At 39.4% G+C, this 22,729-nt stretch overlaps 1 protein-coding gene across 10 annotated transcripts in view; it reads right to left on the reverse strand.

Annotated features, from left to right (window-relative positions):
* Positions 1–12,061: 12,061 nt before the first annotated feature.
* TFDP2 (transcription factor Dp-2) overlaps positions 12,062–22,729 on the reverse strand; it is a 64,038-nt gene continuing 53,370 nt past the window's right edge. For 9 of the 10 annotated variants that reach the window (XM_069792220.1, XM_069792218.1, XM_069792217.1 and 6 more), the window contains 2 exons: positions 20,809–20,914; positions 12,062–19,917 (listed from right to left, as the gene is read on the reverse strand). In XM_069792220.1, coding sequence (XP_069648321.1) covers positions 19,734–19,917; positions 20,809–20,914 — 290 coding nt within the window. In that variant the 3' untranslated portion in view covers positions 12,062–19,733. The remainder of the gene's footprint in view (positions 19,918–20,808; positions 20,915–22,729) is intronic. The other variant, XR_011326181.1, reaches the window with a different exon arrangement.

Below are 22,729 nucleotides of genomic sequence, written 5' to 3' on the forward strand. Positions count from 1 at the left end.
GAAGTTACCTGACTATGAAGTCGGTGTTGCTGTAGACAAAGATTCCATCACAGAGGCTTGATTTCACAGTAGTCTTAGTTGCCCTTCAGTTAAAATACATACAGTAACTGTCATTGTCTTGTTAGAAGAAGCATTTTAATACAAAAGATCAGAGTGAGTTCTTCTGTAGGATTCTTTCTACAATTTTTCTTCCTGTCTAAATGGGAAGGAAGAAAATCAATAAAGCTAAGCTGAAAATTCGGGTTATTGCAGTTTGAAGTCTGTTAATTTGGTGACTGTGGTTCTTAACATAAAATCAGTGCGACATTAGGATTATCAGAAGCTTGCATGTCACTGTGTAGTTTGTTTGGATCAAATAGCTATAATAATTCATGACTAAAAGTAAGAATTTTTTTGTCTCTTTAAATCTCAGGCAAGCACCTAAAGAAGCCAGTAAAGGAAATTTCAGAGTTATGTTCACTAGCATGTACTTAAGTCTTTTTATGTGGTGCAACTTTGAACAGTGAGTATTGCATGTAGCTGTGGAAGCAGTGCCTCATTTTGATTTTGCATTAACTAAAGGGAATTGCTAAGAGTTCAATCTGGATTTGGCAACAATTCCTTAAAAGGGCTGATAGGTATCAATGTATTTGAAACAAAAAATGTGATCCCATATCTTATTTTAGAAAGTATACTTAGTTGTGTATATTATGTGTTAGAGAGGATTATAATCTTTTGAATTTGCTCTACAGTTGTATGGAATTGTACGTGTCCTTCCAGTACCCAAATATTATATGGCTTGTGAGCATATTAATGCTATTTGTATTTTTCTGACTTGAGAGAGCCCCTACAGTGATAACCCCTCCAGGGTTTATTGTCCCTAACAAGGTCTCTCTTAAACCTGCTGTGGCTGTAGATTCTAACTTCAGAAACTGCTACTTCACTCCTAATTACAAATGGGACAGATGCACTTACTTAACACTTTATTAAATATTTTAATGGCTATTACTTAGTACCAAGTTGTCTGAACATTTTAAGTGTTCTTGTGAATGAGAAAAAGCATAATGCATCAGAGCTTAGGTGAGTTTTAGTGTAAGGAACGGTTTTTGGTTAACTCGTGACTTCTTTTTGCTTCTTTTGCCTTTTAAGTTTAGGGACAGGTTAGCATAGAATTAACACAGCATCTGTAATTCTGTAAGTTCCTCTCTAAATTTGTCTGGGTTTAGAAATTGCTTAATTTAAATGCCACTTACAAGTGGTAGTAAACTTCAGCCTGATTGATTTGAATGTTACTTTAAAACAAATCCACAGATAAGGTTACAAATCTTAATCTCCTCTTAAATTGCATGAGTGGCTCTGCCTTCTTTTGAGGTGGCAGGTATAGCAGCAGGTCAGTATTTTGTCCTCTTGTTGCCCTACTAAATCCCTAAGCAGACCACTCAATAATTCATTGAGCTATTCACTTAAGGCCAACTATAGCTGCAGGTATAAAGTTCACAGTTTTCTGAGACTTCTCCCCTGTTCCCCCACTCTCAGCATTTCAGGTGACTAAAGCCCAAGCATAGTGAGCCAATAAAGTACAGAGCAGTTTAGCTGCTAAAGAAAGTGAATCAGAATCTGCTTCTTGACTTTGTGAGAAAGCCAGAAAATAAATTTACCTCTGGAAAAGTAAAGCTGAATTCAGATTAATTCCTCCGTGTGGGAGCATCTTAGTTACTTCACTTGATGTTTTATATATATATGTATGTCTTCTCAGTGGATGGTGCATGGAGAGAGCAGGTACTATCTCCTGAGGCCAGCTATACAGCTTGAGCTGGAGGAGTGGGCACTCATGTTGGCAAGACTTGCAGGTTCATTGTAGTGCAGTCTCATCTGTGCTATGGAAGAGAAAGGAAGTTGTATGGCAGGAGTATGTGAAAGAGGGGAAATGTTCCTATAGGTATTTCCCGCAGTCCAGATTGATAGGTCTGTATGCTTGTGGATTGAGGAGACTTTTCTCCCAAGGGTAAGACAATAGCTGTTAAGAAAAGGAAGATGTAATGTGGACTGATTGGGAACTGGGGCGTTGTCAGGCACACAACGGGGAAGGTTTGTAATGCTTCTGTGGATTGTATAGTAACTTTCTTGTTGGGTATGAGGAAGCTTTTTGAAGCTGTTAAGAGATTGTTGGGAAGGTCTGAAGTGAATTATATGCAAACCAACAGCATTATGGATAGGAGAAAAGTTAAAGAGGTAAAGTATAATCTGATGTTTTGGTGGTGGGTGTTTTTGGGGGTTTTTTTTGAGAGCTATATGATCAAATATTAGCCCCTTTAGTAGCCTTTTCGTGTAATGTACCACATAGTTTAGAATATTATATAGAAAAAAGAGATTAAATTTAGGAAAACTGGGGACAACTTACAAGACAAAAGTAATATAATTTCTCAGTGTAAATTCCAGCTAGAAGAGAACAGATCTAGACTTCTATCACTTAAACAATTTTCAAATGGAAGATGAGAGTGAAACTGATAGGCATAGAAGGGTTTGCACTGAGGTTCAAGGTGATGCATTACCTACAGGTGAAGTCTGAAAGGCCTCTTAATTTTATTACTTATCTTAAAGGATACAAAACCAGAACACAGTGAAGAACACCCTTCATTACGTAAAACCCCCTTTAATGTGACAGAGAAGTAACTGACCCCAAATAAAGAGTATACGAAAATGCTTGTAGTTTTTAAGGGTTTACCTGTAGTAGTAATATCCTCACTTAAAGCTAGGGCATTTCAGAAAAATAGTAAAAGAAAGATCATTAGGGGCACTGTAGTAGTAAGGTACAAATTATACTGGAATGGCAGGGCAAGAGTGGTAACTATTAAACAAGGTAAAATAGCTGTCGGTGAATAATACTGGATGTTGTTTGGGCTTAATTATTTTGTCTGCATGGGAAAAGTGCTATAGGGTTAAATTAGTAATGAGTTATCAAGATTGTACAGTATCAAGTACATGAGATTTTAATGTCAAAATCATATCTAAGTCTCTATAGATTTTTAAGATGAGAGTGCATTATTCCATTAATGCAGAGTATAGAATGACCAAAGAAGATACAGGAGGTGATAAAACCACTAGGTCATGTTCTGAGCACTGACACAGAATACACACGTAGTGCTATACAAGTCAGATGATGGTGTGTATTGTGTTTGATTCAGTCATGCTTAAAACTTTCCTGATGTCTTAATAACAGAACCAGGGGAGGACAAAAAAATCCCACAAAACAAAAAACCAAACCAAACAAACCCAAAACTTTCCAAGATTGTTCTGGAAAAAAAAAAAAGTGCTCTGTAGATCTCGAACTTTAACATAGTTTGCCTTGACAAGTGTCTGCAGGCCCACTCAAATAACTGGTGAGACACCTTAAGTGGGTTGCAAATCTGAAATGTACACACTGTGGAATGTGTCTTGTAACTTTTAAAATCACTATATCAGAGTCCTATTTTCTCATGTGGGAGAAGGAAGATGGATAGTCATCCCAATTTTTTCTTGCTATTTCCCCTCCTGTTCAAAGATTAGTTCTGATTAATAGTGGGAATACTTCTATTTGCTATCTTCCCTTTAGTAGTTGTGTTTAGCTACCCAGCTGTTTACACTTGGTAGTGGAATAGATAATAGAAGAATATCAAGGATCTTCTTAGATAAGACCTTTAGTTCCTCAAAGACCTGTTTATTGCTAGAGTTCAGGAGGATGTCTAGAAGACGGCTTTCTTCTCCAACATAGCCATCTGGTGCAGCAAAAGAAAAGATCTATGTGTTGTTAACCCTGTAGTGTTTTATCATAATACACACAAGCCCTGATTTGAGGTGTTCTTCAGGAAACTGCAGCCTAGAAAGGTTGAGAAAGAGCACACAGGTCAGTCAGTGTATATGTAACAGCTTACTGATTTTTGACCATTTTTGAATCTTTTTGAAGTAATGTGTACAGTCTCTAGCTGAAAATAATAGGTATGATGATTGATCTGGATGCTCCTAATGGTTTGACAAATACCTTGAAAATTAAGGTCTGTTTGTCACCTGTATTTTTAGTGGATCAATGTAGCTGTCTATAGATTTGCTTCCTGCTGCAGTGTAACACAGTCAGGCAGAAAGCTGCTGCAGTGGATCTCATGTTTCCAAGTGCCCCAATGCGTTTAAGTAGGTCAGAAATTGCATAAGATGCCATTACTGGAAACTGCTGTAGGCTGACTTGCATACAAAAACTCAGCAGTGCAACTAGCAAATGCACTTTGACAAACAGAAATGCAGCCATGACTTAAAACATGACAAGAAATCTCTCTGAAATCTCCCTAGGACATGAATGGCTGTTGGAATCGTGAAATGTCTTTGCCTCTTGAGTTCATGTTCCTGCTATCTGCTGAGCCAGAGTTGCCTGCCTGGCTTGTCAGAGGTTTCACATTGTTCTTGTCTGCAGGGAGCTCAGGCACAAGGCTGCTTAACTCATTCTGGATCGCGAAAGATGTATGCTCTATTTTCCTGCTTACCAAGCTCCTCTTAAGAACAAACATACGTAGCACAGTGAAAATCATATAAAGTTAAGTAACAGCTCTTCCACTGACTGAACAGTTGCTGGTGATTAGTAATGACCAATGGGAGTTTGTGGATCTAAGTGCAAAAGTCTTTGCAGTTTCTGCACGCAGGAGCAGCCATTGCTGTTCGGTTTAACACTAATGTGCCCTGTGGAGCACTGAGCAGAGTACAGTGCTTGCATTTTCCCTCTTTTGAAGCACTGTTTCATAGCTTCAGCACAGAGGGGGAATACATGCCTAAGTATCCAATTTATGTAGTATTTACCTTCTTTATAGAGTTACAAAAACGTGTAAATGGAGAAGGAAACAAATAATTCTGGAAATGCGTAGTATCACCTTCAAAAGCTCACCAGTGTGCATTCGTTTTCTGGTGTGTGGGCATCCCATACCCATGAAACCAGACTCACGTGGTTAGCAATGTCTGTTGGCCCACTCTGTTTCTGTGCCCTTGTACGTCTTCACTACACCGGGCAGCATCGAGAACAGCGCATGGGCCACTTACCTTCAGGTTTTGTATCTTTTAAGAGTCTGACCATTGGTAAGGGCAGTCTTCTGTATTTTTTTTTCTTCTTGCTACTGGTATTTTCATATAGTCTTTTTCTAACACAAGTTTAACTACTTCAATAGAAACAAGAAAAAACCCCTCCCGGTTTGAGGGATTATATCCACTAGCAATCAGAGCAGGGTATATTTGGCTGCAGTTATCTTTTAACTGTGAATGGTTTATTAGTCATAAAATATACCACTTGATGAATGCATTTTTCCAAAGGTTTGAAATAGGCATACTCGTCTACAAAATGAATTAATGAGACCTATGTCTGAGTCTGGCAAAAATTCTTTGGACTCTGCAGTTATTTATGAAAAATCTTTGGCAACCAGTACTGCTTTTATTTCCTGGAATTGTTGCGTCTCTGGTGATATACCCATTTGTTATCATGCCAATCAGGCATTTCCTATAGATAAATAGATGACTCGATACCAATCATCTCAGGAACACACACAATCATCCAGTTACATGGGCTGGAAAGGGTCCTCAGTTAATGTACAAACCTGATCAGGTCTCTGCCAGTGCAAAAGCTTCTGCCCCTAATTTGCTGCTTGAGGGCCAACAAATACTGATCTGATAAATGCTCTGATACAGTTGACTCAGTCATTTGGTGATGGACCCTAGACAGAATAGACCTATCACATTCAATCTTAATTTAATAGTCTTAATATATTGCCTGATGTCAGAAAACTGTAGGTAGGAGCTTGGCAGAACATGAATGAAGTTTGTAAGCCTAGAATGTTTCCAACTTGGCTTTAGTCATGCTGAAGAGATGATGAGAAAATATCAAAGGTGAGAAGGTTTTAAAGTAGTAACAATAAAAATCCTGGGCTTACATCAGAATGGCTAGCCTGACTGCAAACGGCCAACAGCTGTATTAATTTACATCTCCAGCTTACTCTACAATTTGGTTAATTTACTATTAATAACACTTAATTACTTTGTGATGGTAATGTGAAAACGTTATCTTAGTGTTAAGATGATAATTGAAAAGAAAAAAAATAGGTGTCCCACAAAGGGTGTTTTGCAAGCACTGGATCTTTTCCCATCTTGAAGTTTTTGTCTGCAGATTCTCCAGAGCTGTTTTTAACTCTCCAGTGTATTTAAAACAGTTAAGGTTTTTCCCCTTCAGAGATTTGCCACCCATTAGATCTAAGTGTTTAGTTGAATCTCGTTTTTTTTCCCCAGTTAATACCATATAGATTTCACACACTTCATATGAATGTATTCTGCCTGTCACGATTATTCTGTATTACTCTGATTGCACGTTCAGAATTTTGAAGTAACGATCTTTCTTCCTCACTGTGAGAGGTCCCTTTCTATGGGAGTGGATCCCTGAATTTCCTAACTCCAGTCAGGGAGTCTGTGCAAGGACTAAGTTGAAGAGGTCCCAGGCACTGCTGTGGAAGGCTTTGAAAGGAGAATAGGCTAAAGCATCTATCAGAAACTGTTGGGGTTTGGCCACGTTTTCTTAATTATTTTTTAATGAAAACAGACTCTCTACTTCTGTCAGCTGAATACTGCTGACCTACAGCATGCTTCAAACTCTGGAATTTCCTACAAAAGTCCTAAAATAATCCTAGGGGAGGCTTGTGATGGGGCGTGTTTTGCGTGTGGACGATGGCGGCCAGGCCATGCTGCCTGACCGCGCAGTGCTTCTGCGCTGCTGGCGAGCCCCTCGGCAGGCAGTAACGGGAGGGGTTCAGTACCAGCCAGACTCCCCCGGCCAAAGACATGCGTGTCGACTCATCTTCCAGACGTGTAACGCGTCACTCGGTAACTGGAGTCTTTTATTGCAGGCAGCCGTGAAACTAGTCATTTAAGTTAAGGGGTTCCATTAGCTGAAGAGGTGTTTCCAGTCGAGCTTTGCTAATTCCAAACTCTTCAAAAATCAAGAACGTTTATGAAAAGGTTGATTTAGCTTTTGATTGCCTTCTGGTTCTGAGCCTATTTACATCCTATGCAGCGTCATGTACGTGAGACTTTTTCTTTTACTGCAAAACTCGGTATTGTGCGCAGCAGCGGCAGCAGGTGCGTTGCCCCGGACAGCCTCACCGGGCCAAGACGCCGCGCTGTAGCCTCCTCCACTTCCTCGTTTGTGTTGCCTTCCAACAGAAATTAAATTGGACTTCAAAACAACGTACAACCCCGGGTATTAAAAGAACGGTTGCCCGTCCCCAGGCCGCCCCGCTGGGCCGGGCGGGGGCAGTTGTGCCCCATCTCGCCGCCCCGCACCTCACAGCTCCGGCCCCGGCCCCGGCCCCGGCCCCGGCGCTTGGAAGGCGGCGCTGGCGCGCGCGGCGGCCGTTAACCGTTGGGGGAGGGGGCGAGGGGCTCGCCAGAGCGACCCAGCGGTCCGCCACCGCCTCACCGCGGGGCGGAGGAGGGAGGCGGCGCAGGTACCGGGGGCCGCGGCAGAGGGGGCGGGCAGGCGGCGAGCTGGCTCCCGGGTGGGGGCGAAGGGGAGAAGGGACAGCTGCCCTCGACGGGCCGGCGCCTCAGAAAGGGTAGGAGGGCGGCGGCGGAGCGGCCGCGGAGCTGCACACACACCACCCACCCCCCCGCCGTCAGCGCGGAGTGCCTGTGCCTGGCGGTAACGGGGCTAAACGCCGCCTCCCTCGGCACGCCTGTGCTCGGGGGGCGAGCGAGGGACCCCCCTCACACGGAGGGGCTGGGCACGTCCAAGCCTGTGTGTATCTGGTAGAGCTGAGAAGAGAAGGTGCTCCGTCGGTGGTTCCAGACGGCGCGGTGCGTTTCGACCCTATGCTCTGCAGCTGTGGGGAAGACGTGTGAAATAAGCGTAGCTAGGTGATACCGCAGGTGCGAAAACTTAAAATGCGACTTTGCTTTCTGGGAACTGAGTGCAAAACCAGGTTTGGAGGTGTTAAGACGGTGGCAGGTGGCATTGCGTTGCACCACGTGTCTGGAGTACAGGGCGGCCATCCTGTCTGCCTTAGGCCAACAGCCTGTTAGGCCTTTGTGTTCCGTTACTGTTGTAGTAAGTCTGCCCAGAGTTCTCCGCTTGCAGGGTGCGCTGTGCTGGCCCTCGCTCTGGGAGGAGGGCAGAGGTGCCTGCGAGCCAGCAGTCCCCAGGGTGTGCAAGAGCTCAGTCATCCTCTTGTTGCTCAAGAGCAGACTGAGCTGGTGAGCATGTATTCCTGTATCACTGAAACAGGAACAAAACGGACAGAAGCAAATACAGGCACTTGGCAATACAGGATATATCCTAAAGAGAGGAACATAGGTTTTTTTGGAAAGAAGAATAATACGGCTGTTGTGGTCATAAGTTGCCATTCCGCAACGGTAGATTTAAAGCACAAAAAGTGTCTCTTAACAAAACACGTGAACGTGCAAACACCTCTTTTTCTGATGCTTAACTAAGGTGTGGCCTTAAAACATGCTGGCAACTGTGGAAGCTCCACCTCCCCCCCCTTAAAAAAAAAAAAAAAAAAATCTTACCTTTACCGGAGAGAAGCTTTCTGTGGGGTGCAACATGGGCAATTACAGTGTGTGAGCTATCTGTGCTGAGTTCACACCCTTCCTTACCTTGCAGTAACTTGTTCTTGTCCATGCCCTCAACCTAGTCCAGTTACTGAGAGCTCTGAATGCTGTTTAATTTCTTTCTGGAAAGCTGGAGGCTTAAATTGTGCACAGGTAAATGCTAGAACGTTTTCCCATCGTCCATGTGGTTTACTCATTTGAAATGTTTTTTAACTCCTAAATGCGCCAAGAAATTTATGTCCTTGTGGTGCTTATTTATTAAAAATAACTTATGCTGGCAGGTGTTTAAAAATGTAATCTGCTGGTTTTTACATAATATGGTATTAAACGGGATTTTTGTTATTTAACATCTGAAAAATAATGTTCAATTAATAGTGATAGATTAAATAAATGTAATATTTGTATATTGTCATTGCTGCATAACGTGGGCTTTAATGTCAAGATGATGAATACTTGGGTTAGCACAGGTCATTTGAACCAAAAAGGAGAGTATTGGTTTCATGTACTGAAGAACAATGGTGCACAGATAATTTTGCCATTTTGTAACTCTGTTTGTGGCCTTATGCTGGAAGAACACGAACCCTTCTGTTTTTGCCAGTACTTCTTCCTTTTGATGTCATCCCATTGTTGCAGGCTTTTATGTCACTTCCTGCTCAGCTATGCCTGGGACAATGGTTTTCAGTTACGGTTTGTGGGTCTGTGAGTTCTATGAATGACTGGGGAGGGATTCTCGAAGTGTAGCAAAATCAAGCCTGCAATTGGTTGTCTGGGTGGCAGCTGTAAGAACCAATAGGCGGGAATGCAAATCCTTCAACAACTTGTGTTTTTTTTCAGTATGACAGACTTGGTTTAACTATTGTGCTAGATGAGAAGTACTGTTTATCCTGTGAAATATACAGGAACAGTTTCTTGTGTTTTGTTACCCTTGAACAGTGGTTTCAGCAAGGAGACAATCCCAGTGACATTAGGTTTTTGAGCCTTTTCAATAACCTACAATCTAGGAGCAATGGAATAGGAATTCGATATTAAGTAGGACCCCAACAGCAAAGATACATTGTTCTTCAGGGAGATGAAGGACAGGCGTACTGCAGTAAAGCTGAACCGTGTTCAGGAGCAACCTACACAAATCACACGCAGTCAGGGACACTACTCGTGACAGTGGACTTCCACAATGAAGTATTGTTCAAATTTATCTCTTATCCTACACTTGGGGTTGAGACAAAGCTTAATGAATAATAAACCTACACAAATTTGGTGGTTTTCTTTTTCTGGTTTCCCTGAATGTTTTGAGATCTTTTTGCTTTCCAACAGAATGTGTCTAATTCAGCAAAATACAATTTTAAAGACTATTTTTTTAACCAAGGAAAAGATTGGTTGTTGTCTCAATGTTTCTGTTGTTAGCACAGAGCACCTTAATGCTGCAGCAGTTACCATTGCTTGATTCCTTTTTTTAGAAAATGTACAGATTTATGTGAAGAAAAATATAAAACAGTTTGTATGATGCTATCTTACTGGACAGTCAAAGAACTTCTAACCAAAAGCATTTGTAATGTCAGAGAGCTATTTGCAGACTTCTCCATTCTTAGAGAACCATGCCAAGTACTTCTTTCTTGGAAGAAAAAAAGGGCTTTTATGCTTTAGCGTTTTCTCAATCTCTGTGTTGGTTGGGTTCTTGAAGGGGGAGATCCCCAGGTGAAAACATGGCACAAAGAAATAAAAAGTAGCTTACTGCAAAAACCTGTCCTTTTAGATTCTTTAGAGGAGAGTATTTATTCCAACCAGCTTCACCATTAGTTTAATGTTCCAAGGAAGGTACAGATTTTTAGACTTTTTTTTTTTTAAATAAGCAGTATCTTTATTACTGAGATTAAGACTGTATCCTCTCATTTCTTCAATTGTGTTTCTTGCCCATAAAAACCACATGATGAGTTTTTAGCTAATTATTTGGGGCTAACTGGTGTCTGCCAAATCTATTCATGAAAATGCCTTCCCAGCAACGCTAGCTGTCTTGGTTTCAGCTGGGATAGAGTTAATTTTCTTTCTAGCAGCTGGTATAGTGTTCTGGTTTTGGTTCAGTAGGAGAAGGATGTTGATAACACACTGATGTTTTCAGTTGTTGCGAAGTAATGGTTATACTAAGTCAAGGATTTTTCAGCTTCTGATGCCCAGCCAGCAAGAAGGCTGGAGGGGCACAAGAAGTCAGGAGGGGGGACAGCCAGGGCAGCTGACCCAAAGTGGCCAAAGGGGTATTCCATACCATGGGATGTCACATGCCCAGTATATAAACTGGGGGGAGCTGGCCTGGGAGGGGTCGCTGCTTGGGAACTGACTGGGCATTGGTCAGTGAGTGGTGAGCGGTTGCATTGTGCATCGCATGTTTTGTATATTCCTATCCTCTTATTGTCATTTTATTATTGTTATCATTATTAGTTTCTTCCTTTCTGTACTATTAAACTGTTATTATCTCAACCCACAAGTTTTACTTTTTTTTTTCCCCATTCTCTCCCCCATCCCACTGTGGGGAGGAGTGAGTGAGCGTCTATGTGTGGTGCTTAGTTGCTGGCTGGGGTTAAACCATGACACCAACACATTTTAAATGAAAGGGATCTGTGCTAGAGTTTCTATTTATTACGCAAGAATGAATTTAGAGTTTTTCAAGTCTTTTCCTATTGTCTTTTAACCTATCCTTTCAGCTGGTTTGAGATTAAAAATATTGAGTCATGGGTCTTTGGAGCATGTGGAGAAAAATGAGCATTGTCAAATTACTTGGCAATTTTTTATTTGGTGGAGTTGGAAAACCAACACAGATGATGATGAGGGACCGTATTTAATGCTTCTTAAATTCTTATCATTTGGATTCTTGCTAACAAAATATGGGGAAGGGGTTTGGAAGGATATATGTTCAGAGCCTATAGATGTTTGAAGGGTGTCCACAAGATAGAGGATTTAGCATGAGACACAAGGGTAGCACACAGAGCACTGGAATATGGCATGCTGAGGAGAATGCTGTGAATTCCTTCCTCGCAGACTTGACTGTTAAATAGAAAGACCTAACACTTTTAAGAAAACAGAATGAAAAAGTCTGTGTGAAATGTGCATTCAATTTGACATTGAAATTGATTAGCTGTTTCTGAGGCCTTCTTTTAGGTATAGTTTGGGTGCATGTCTTGATGAGATAGGGACAATAATATTCCTAAACATTTTGTCAAGTTACTTTGTCAAAATGTAACAATTTCAGAAGTCCAGCATCTTTCCCTGGATAATGACATATTAAGTTTTTCTGAATGGTAAACTAACCAATGAGGCTGTAATTGCTAGATTTTTGTATGTATTTTCAAAACACCAAAGGATGCAATATTTCTTGGACATTAAATTGTAAAGTAGGAGGTTTCTTTTTTTTTTTAATTAAGTGCAGGTACTGTCAACATTAACCTTGAACAACTTTTTTCCACAATGTTTTTCTCAAAAACAAGCCCAGTCCTGTTGCCTTGAAATTCTTTTATTCAGTTCTTCTACAGTTAAGCTTTACGTTCCTGTTCACAGACAACTGGATGTTTTTCTCCAAAGCATACATAGTTTTCACTTCAGACTTGTCTGCTCCCCACCCCCATTTTGCAATGTACAATTCCCACTTGCAGCATTTTCAGTAAACATGGGATCAATTGAGTATACAGAAATATCTTTTTCTATAAAATTTCCATTAAAAAAATAACAAGTTTTTATTTACAAAGTGTTTGCTACTACAAAGTAATATTTCCTATTGGTTCAAATATACTATTTGCTAATGCCAGTGTTCCTATTAGGAAAGTAAAACTTTGTATATGCATTTTTTATATCTTTGTCAGTGTTTAAAGCACATATAATACTACCACATTCTTTTTTACACTACTCCTAGCCACATACAATGTGGTAGTAGAAATTAACACTATTTGATCAGGACAAAAAATCAGCATAGCTTAATAGAAGTCTTTCTGCAAAAATAAAACTTTATAATTTAAAGGTATTTGGAAAGAAAGAAATCTATGGATAATTCAAAAATACACAGCAAATTGTTTAAGAGATGGACAACTTGGACTTTCTTGAAGACGCAAGAGTCTAACACAAGAAAAGGGAGAAAAATTTCTACCAAAGTGTTTGCGTGACACTTTAAGCCAATATATATGTTGGGGGAAAGACGAGTGGATTAAAAAATTAATTAAAACTTCAAATCCCATATAGTTAGCACCCTCATAAATTGGATTTGTTGGTGTTGCTTTTCTTCTCACCCACCATGTTTACAAACTCTCAGTTCAGCATTGAAAAAGGTCATAAAATACCTTTGTCCATGACTGGCCTTGTTCTTAAAAAAAAAAAAAAAAAAAGTCTTATTTCATTTAAAAGTTAATGGAGTTTCAAGTGGTTTCTGCATTTTAAACATAAAAAGGAAGTGTCTCTACCACTCTCTACTTCCATGTAGAATATAGTAGATGTTAAAAAGTGGTACTGTAACTGGGGGACAGATGGACCTGCTTTTACCATATACTGCGTGTTGCAGCGGCTCTGTAACATTGGTTGATGTGTATGTCAGTGTTAACTCATTGCCAAGGGATTGATCTATTGCCAGATCATCTAAGAAGTGCCAACAGACATGTACTGTTGTAAAAACTGTGCCTGTACTTGCTGGCTAGTTACTCCTGATGTGATGTAGGATATGCAAATACAAAGGTTGATGCCTTGGTCCTGGGGCATTATTTGCAGTCAGGACCTAAGGAACGAGGATGAACTTGTATCCTAGTTCTTCAGGTTTGTTCAAAGTAGGATTAATTTTTTCACAGTAGGTACTTGTGAGACACAGTGTCGTAACATTTGCATATACTTCTCTGAAGTATTTTTCATAAGTACAGCCTGGCTTTAGAGACAAGGGAAATGTGCCAGGAACTTGTGTGATGGCTTGTGATTCAGCTGGTGTTTTCCTAGGGAAATTCTGGGAGATCCGCTTAATCCCTGCATGAGTGCAACCAAATCTACTAATTGTTAAAGTTATGTTAGAGATTTAACCAACCCACCAAAAACACTGGAGACTGATTTTGTGGACTTAACCTTTTCTGGTCAATGCTTTAACTTTTGTGGCTGTTCAGAATAATTGTATGTGACCTAAAAATTTCAATGGGAAGGGCTATGGATACGTGGTGGTTTTTTCCCCTCTTGGACTGCCTTGGTCTTACGGGTGTACCACTGCTGCTTCATGGAAGGCACAAGAACCAGATAGTGCTAGGGATTAATTGCTCTGTTTCACTCAGCCTGGGTAATGAGAATAGGCTAAAAACAAGTCACTGTTGAAGACTCGTTTTTGTCTTGGAAAAAGTTTCCTATATACTGCATACATGAGTTTGATTTACATCTATAACTGGATTTAAATTTTACATAGCTGTATCCTGCTATCCCCATGGTGTTAATATATGTAAAACACCTACACCTGGAGAGCATTAAGTATTTAAGAATGGTATTTAGAGATGTCAGAAGATTAAGTGCTTGCCACTTACTCTAGCCAGTACTAAGAAGAAGTGCAACTGTGGGCTACTGGGAGGTTCCTGTATCTGCTTGGAATTATCATGGCCCTCCTACAGATACTGATCTGATCCAGGTTAGCCTGCTTTTCTTATTGGAGAAAGGAAAAACTAAGAAGTTATTCATTTGCTCCATATTGTTCCTAAGCAGGAGGCTTTCTCCTGGGATTTGGATGGTTAGATCTCAGATGTTTCTTCTGCCCAATTTTGAGCAAGGATTTTTGGTGTCCTGCAGGTTAGGTGGATATCCTAAATGTTGGATTCTTGGGTAGTGTCAAAAAGATGTAAGCAAAAAGAAAACATTTTGGTTTTGGCTGATCTTTGGGGTAGGCCAGACAAGGTAGGAGTATTAAAGATGTAGAAATGAATATGCACTCTCTAAACAGCTGTGATAAACAGCCCCTTCAATTGTTACTGTCAGAGTGCTTTTATGAGCATTCCCTCACCTAACTGTCAGTACCAGCTCGGTTAGGTATCCATGGAGGCCAGCTCAGGTAATTAGATTGAACGAGCTAGGAAGTACTTGTACGAGCAGCTCCACAGTGACTTGAAAGGATATTAATACTTAACAGAGGGAATCAACAACTGGGAGCAACATTGGTTGTGGGGATTTTTTGGGCAATATACCTGGGTCTGGGGGAAAACAGTTGCTCACAGCCTCTTAAAAACACACACCAGACTAATTTCTAACAGCTAAATAGGAAAGAGACAATCTGATTTGGGAACGTGGTTAAGTCTAAGGAATGAAAGTTTCAGGAAGTTTCATGGTATCAGCATTTGGTTATGTGAACACCTGCCAGCAGAAAATTAAGTATTTAGAGCTGGGAACATGCTTGCAAGGGTAGGTATGTGATAATCAGAAATGAGGAATTATTTATTGGCGTATTACTTCTAAACATAGGTCAGAATTCAAGAAGTGGCACATTGTAAAAAACAAAATAAACAGAGCAATGGTCCTTAGCCTCTTCCTCGTTCATCAGTAATGCTGCAATAGGCACCATTACTCAGTGCTGAAGGCTGAGACGCCTTCAGCCATAAAATACACCAGGCCTTGGAGTAACTGAACCGCAGCATTTCTTTAAAATTAATTAAGCCTGTAGTAAGCAGAAGGATGTCACCTCAAAGTATGACTAGTACTAGAATTTTTTAAATAAAAAATTTAAAAAGCTCATACAGTCTTTTCCCAGCTTCATTATATCTGGTTATTTAAAATACTTATGTTCCTGAGAGACTCTTGTAATGAAAAGATACAAATTAGGTGGGTCAGTGAGAAGGTAACTTGTTTTGGTTTGTTTACTATGTACTATACCCTGTGGTTACTGGCTTTGTTTTTATATTAATCCAAAACCCAAACATCTTTAACTCACTAAAAGGAAAGTCTTCGATAAACTGCCTGCATTATTTTCAGCTGAAAAGAGCCAGTTAATTATAAAAATTAGTATTGCCCAGTGTTCAAATGTGATTAAGTTTCAGTTGTGCTCTTGAATTAAAATGGTGGATATGGTCAGAAGAAAGAGCACTTGACATTTAAAACCTTAACTGTGGAATTCTAAATTCAAGGATCATTTTATGTATGAATTGGAGGGTTTTGTTTATCTTAACCAAATTCTAATTTTTTTTTTTAATTAGGCCTTTTTACATAATGTTACTTCAGGCTGACTTAGTTGATCAGCACAAGTCCTTCTGTGGGTATTCAGTGTACTCAGCAATTTCCAGCAGCTCAAAAGGATTAGGAGTATTTGCAAGCTATAGTTGAAAAAAAACTAAGCAAAACCCTTAACCAAAATGGAAGTATCTGCAGTGTGGCTTGTACTAGGTTTAATGAAGTTAGTTAAAAATCATACCTTCAGTTAAATTGGTATCATTTGCTTTAGTCTTTACTTAAATATACGTACTTTATTAGATTAGATGGATTGTTGCCGTTAATTCCAGTGTTGAAATGAGAAGACCAGCACACCTTAATTTTAAAAACCAAAATCCACATACATTAGGTCAGATTTCCACATAATAGAAAAATGCTGTCTCCCACTCCTATTTTTTCATCTAGTTTGTGGTGCTGACTTTCTAAGTCAAATTCAGATTTTTCAAGCACCATAAAATAAATCCAGAAATAAAGCTGTTTACTGCAATATATATGAAAGCATTTACACATAACACTATATTGCTTGCAGCCAAGTGCCTTCTGAATGTGTAACGAAGAAATAGTGTTCCAAGACAGAAACATGTCACGCATGAAGATTTAAATGTTAACTTTGTCTCATAAGAGATACCATCGAGTACCAGTTGCTACTTGTTTCATGGGAATGAATGTCATGGGTATTGCGCAAGACAAGAGAGGATGATGGTAACTGAACAGAAAATGGGAAAACCAGTCTTGCTAATTACAATTTTATTCTGGAAAGTATCTGCTGCTGGCCTTCAGAGGGAAGGCCTGCACGTTGAAGCAACTGAGCACAACTACTTCCATCAGCTTCGTGGGAGCTGTGTGGTTGCTTAATACCCTCAATCTTCTTGTCACTCGTAATTGCTCAAAGCTCCACTCAGATGCAACAGCTGCATTTTGTGAGATCCTGCATTTACTTGTTTTGTTTTGGGTTTTTTTGTGTTGTTTTTTTTTTTTTTTAATATGTCAGCTAAGATCAACAAGAATGATTGAAAGGTTTGCCTGAGATCATACATGACTGACTATGGCTGGATAAGGCCCAAAATTTTCCTAAGTTCCCAGACTTTAGTGTAACCACAAGACTGCAGTGCTTTAGTTGAACTTCATCCTCAGCTGGAACTTGGCACAAAGAATCCCAAGGAAGGAATTTCCTTTTGAAGTCTCTTCTAAATGTTATAACTTGTTTTGTCCTTTGTATTCAACTAGTTCAGGAAAAATAACTTTTAAAGTCTTGGTTCAACTGTCTAAATAAATGTTATGTGCTCCTAGATTTTTTTTTTTTTTTTAAGTTGATAGCTTGAAGATTGCCAGAAAGCAAGTAGTTACGCAGTCTGCTGCTTTGAAGGACATGGACGTCAATGGAAGGAGGATATAATTGAAGATCTTCCTCCTGTAAAGCAGAAAAAGCACACTGACTGCTAATAAAATACATTCCATTTCTGGGCAGGAAGCCTTTTTTTGCCAGGTTCTTACAGTTCAAAGTGCTCCTCTTTAGCAATTGTTTAGTGTTTTGCTGGTTTTTCTTTTTTACAGAGATCTTGAGTGGGAAGTGTGAAGAAAGTGTGAAGTTAAATGTGCCCCTAATTTATTGGGGCGGGTGGAATAATAACTTAAATGTTCCCCTCTTAAAGAGTTCTTTAGGATCCCGCATACATCAGATATCTTTGATCTCCCCTCTCCAATGAAAGCTGACTGACATGACAGGTTTTGAAAAAATGGGTTTTTAAGAATAAAGGCAATTACCTGTTCAAATTAAATGTCATTCATGAAGCTGACAATTCCATAGTAATATGTGTGGAATATCTTGTAACCTTCTCCTCATCTTATTTCAAAAGTGAGCCGCTTCAGTCAAGTGCATTGACTCTCTCGGCAAGAATTATTATTTTGCATTTGTAAAGCTTTTCTTCATATAGAGGTAGCGTTGCAGATTTGGTTGAAGTGAGGTGGTGTAAATCCCTCAGTCTGCTGTTGCCTGTGAGCCATGAGCACAGGACAGCCTTAACAGTCTTGCTCAGAGGGTGAATAACATGGTAGGCATATAAGAATTCTTTTAATTTGTGCATTTGCAACTCACTTGTGTAAGCCAGATAGCTCTACGTGCTCAGTCAAGAGGTATACCTAAATAATGGTGCCGCCCTAACTGTACCGCAAATGCAGAAGTTCCAACTATCTGTGAAAAGTTTCTAAATTTTTAATGCAAACATGCCAGTGTGCTTGTATGTTACTTGCAGTTTTACCTGTCCTGTACATAGCTAGTTGTGTGCCAACTCTTGTACAACAGCCGGCAGCTTTTTAGCTGGAGCCTCAGTTTATCTCACTAGCTCAGGCTTGGTGCTTTTGGATCTTGTTGGATTGAGTGCGGGTTTGTCTGTAAAAGATGATGTGGACATACTGCACACTGTACTAGAGCAGTCAAGGGATACAGTTTGCTGCCATTGCTCAAGCAAGTGACAGTATGACAAGCTGCCTGATCTCGTAACTAAGCAACAGAGCCAACGTCTTTGAGCTGACAGCTAATACACGGGTACTTAGAAATAGGTCAACTATTTACATACAGTATAAAAACTAAAAAGAAGTAACACTATTTTAAACTGGATTTACCTAATTAAAAAGTTAACTTCGAGACTAGCTAAAATACTGAATGTTAGGACACCATCGGAAGGGTATATCTACAGTGTATTTTGCTCTGTTATTCAAAGTTTTTTTTTTTAAAAAGGTCTTTATGATTGGATGTGATGTTAACTATAGAACGTGGATTAATGGTTCAGATGGGATTCATGTTATGTAATTTTAGCCCCAAATTATTTTAAAAAGTGGTTTGATACTACTATTTTTCTAAGGCGTATCAAGGCGAGTACAACAGAAGTTCATTTTAAGAAAGTCTATCGTAATCCAAGATGACTGGAATGCAAAACATGAAATGATGTATTGTTGAAATTTTATTTTTTTTTTTCCTAAGAACCTCAACCTGTGACTTTAGAAGTTACGTGACCTGCCCACCTTGAATTTGAATATACTGCCTTGAAAACATGCTGCCTGAGCTCCTTAACATAAAGGCCTTTTTTAAAAAAAAAATAAAACAACACATGCTATAAAATCAAAGGGGTTATAAAGTTAGAACAGTAAAGGAGAAGCAATACTGGATACACTATAATCTAGAAATACAATTTTTAAACTTTTTTCCTTGAAAAAAGCTGGTGCAGAGAATACTGCTGTTTTTATCCTGACGGTTTAATAATGGCTAAGAATAATCACTTATTTGTAATAAATTAGGTCTGCAGTATAAATGAATGTACGAACCTTTCAAAACAGACATACTATTGTTAACTTTTAGAGTATCTAAAATGGATTTAAACTATTTCAAGATTCATTTAATCACTTGCAATTTATATTACTTTAAGAATCTTCTATACAGCAAGTTGAACAGAAAAAAGCAAACATTCTAACAGCCCCTTTGCCCTAGAACAATTTTCATATAAGATAGTTTTAAATAGCTATTTTAGCGCATTTGCGCATGCTCTCTCTTCCCCCTTTTTCTAAAGGTAGCACAGCCAAAAGACAATGCACGAATTGGTGTTTGTTGACTGACTCTGTTTTCTTCTCCATGTGGTAAAGATATGGGGAAGACAGAGACTTGAGACACAATGTCCCAAAACGGAAAACATGAACTCAATGTTTACTTCGCCAAATCTCCAGGGACTTTGTTCTTTTCCTTGGTTATAGTTGATAAAAAACAAATTTCTCTGTGTCTGTGTGTCACTCCGTGTTCAGTTACAAAAAGTTTTCAATTTCAGCTGTGGATGAATTTGTTTGAAGCTTCCATTTTGCTTCACTGAACACAGTGCAAACCAAGGCAAGAAACTTTTAAGTAAAATCCAAGCAGGAGCTCCCATTAAGAATATTTATGAGCAGCATTTTGTATATTCTGTGTTCTACTGTCCTTATTCTGGGGAGGAAGAATCCTCATCTTCATCCTCTTCATCTTCATCATTGAATGAGCATGGAGTTTCTCCCCGTGATTCAGAGTGGCGTGATGTTGCACTGCTGGACTGTTGACTGCTAGGGGCAAGAAACTGCCCAGTTGCTAAGGCCACTTCAGCATCCAAACACAACCCTGGATTCTCACTATCAAAACAACAGAAATGTCGAAGTTTAGAGCATTTCTCGTGAAGTTCTAAGCTTTCTTTTTGGCCTCTGCTTTTCCTTACTTAAAGAAATGCTACTAACAAGGAAAAATCTAAAAGCTTTACATTTAACACACCTAATAGTTATGAAAACTGCTAAAATACTGCACAGTCACATAAAAAAAGATTACCGGATGGCTTTTTTTTCCATAACCAACTAGCAGAATTGCTCAAGCCAAAGAAAGCTTAGAAAAGACTAAATCTATCACAATTTTGTCAATACACAGAAATGCTTCCAATATGGAATTAAGCTATTAAATGCTATGAAGAACCTGTCCCAGAATAATCCCTCTTTCCATTTTCTAAGTTACAGGTAACCTCCAAGCAAAGTATGGTTGTTGAGGTATTTTTTGGATTGGGTTTTTTGTTGTTGTTGTTTTTTAATTTAAAATTATAATTAGACTGTGTGGACTAAACCTCTTTCAAGAGAGTTTAAGCAGTAGTGCATTTAGACACCAAACATTCTCTTGTATTCTTCAGAAGTATTATCAGGCTTTTTTTCCACGTGTAATTACATATTTCTAGTCCATGCCCAGACAGGAATTTAAGGTTAATCAGGAAAACTCTATCCTTATTATTAGGGCTTGGAAGTGTTTGTATTCTTTTGAAACATGGATACAAAATAACTAGTATGCTCAAAATTCAAAGCATGTTGAATTGACCTTTCAAATACAATTACCAAGACGACAGAATAGGAGCCTTTCCACAATCAAAAATCAACCATAATAGAAAAGATCTTATTTCCTGCCTGTAAATGGTATGAAATAGTGAGGTTACTGATAGTACTACAAGCATGTATTGCTATCCTTGAATAAAAAATTATTTTATTTACCTTGATTTAGCATCAGAAGTACCTCCTGCTACCTCTAAATGTGAAACTGCTTGTGCTGAACTTGAAAGTAACCCTTGGTTTATCCATGAAAATCCTGCAGACATATCTAGAAGAAAGGATAATTGTATTTATGATAGTTACTTAAATTTTTTCTTCCTTTTACAATCTTAAACTTTGCATTCTCTTTGCAGTTGGGATTCCTTAGTTTAGAAGTGAAGGTACCAGTAGCTTGAGTTGATTTTATACTGTAAATGTGTCCTGTTTACTCAAGATTAAATTTTATATATTTTTATTTATGTATATACACCCCCCCCCAGTGTTTGTGGATGCACACAAGCCTTGCACTCCCTCACTCAGAACTGTGGTTATTTCTATGAAGCTTTTCCCTCTGAAGAGAATTCACACTGCAGATGACCCTGCCTAGTAGGCCTATGCAATCAATCACAGGTACCTGAAATAGAGTTTTGGAGTCCTTCGTGGAAATCTCCTGCTACAGACTGATCCTATCAAATGCCCCAACAGCTCTAAGTGCCTTTGCTGTTGTGCTTGGTGAAGGTACAAATGGAACTGTACTTGTCAGGACTGGAGATACTGCAGTGAAGCCACCAAGGCAGTATGCATTTCAGTTGTGTGTGTTCTGATAGCCAAAGGCAGTTTCGTTTTGGTGGTCTCACAGCTGGCTGTAACACAGCCCCCTAACCCATTCTGACAATGAATAGAGGCAGCAATCAGCTGCGGACATGAGCAGACCACAGCAAAAGGTCTTGTGCCAAGAGTATGAGAAAGCGCCTGTCGTACACTGCATGTGTGATGTGTATGTCTCCCTAGGGACAGGAAATTTGAGGATTAAAATGGTCTTGCAATAATGCTGAATTCCTTAAGGTAATTTCTTAAAAGCCCTCTGAGGGACCCTCATAGTACTTGTTTTCAGATCCCCTAACAAGTAATGCCTGTCAGTTGTTTCCAGTTATGCACATTTCTGCCAAGAGAATCAACAAAACAAGTCCATTGACCCAATTACACTTAAGGGATAATTTTGGGGGGGGGGGTGTAGGGTGTGTTTTTAATTTGTTTCTTAGATAAGGTGTTTCTATTGACCTACCCACATTCCATCTCAACACAAAGTTAAAATAAAGTTATCATCAGGACTGTCTAGTTCTTTTTCGTGGTGCTTGTGTGTGGTTCGAGCTGGAGGCATTAAACCAGGAGTTGGCAGACCTTACTATTATTTTCTATGCCTAATGAAACCTCTGTTCTGTACAGCATGATAGCAGTAAAATGGGATTGCACTATTCATATTTTATCTAGAAGCAGATAAGAGGAATAACTAAATGTGTTTGTTACATACACTTTCTCATTTGTCCTTCTGTGTTCTTGTTAAGCTTTGGCTCCTTGAGATTTGACAGTGTACTGCCTAGCACGGGGACTGTTTTAAGCAGGTTGTCACAGCCACATAAATTGGTTCATCATCCATTGGGAGCCACAGACTGCCTTGTTTTGTGCTGTGGAGACTTGTTAGCAGCAAGGTATTTAAATGACATGTTACAAAGCAGGGCTAGCAAGGTTGATGTTCCTGCCAGCAGAGTCTTTGGAACATGACAGAAGACAACAAGTTGCAGCTTTAGGGCAATCTGTGAGGATGGAATAGATCTGAAGAGTGGAATATGGACATAGCTCGATGGCTTTAATTAAGATTACCTTAAATGCAGGTTCGTTTTTACAGAGAACATGTTCTGACAGTCTCCCCCTGTCTTTGCAGGAGGAGACTGAACCATTTGGAATGACTGCATTGTATTTAGATTAATGAAGTGGATTAGAGATGGATCACAGTGTTGTTTTCTGGTCTTTTGAAGGGGTGTACCTGTGTGTACATGCTTAATATTCCAGAGGAATAACAAGTCACTACTAGTAATCTTCATTT

The sequence above is a fragment of the Haliaeetus albicilla genome, chromosome 9 (genome assembly GCF_947461875.1).
Source record: "Haliaeetus albicilla chromosome 9, bHalAlb1.1, whole genome shotgun sequence".
Classification (NCBI taxonomy): Eukaryota; Metazoa; Chordata; class Aves; order Accipitriformes; family Accipitridae; genus Haliaeetus; species Haliaeetus albicilla.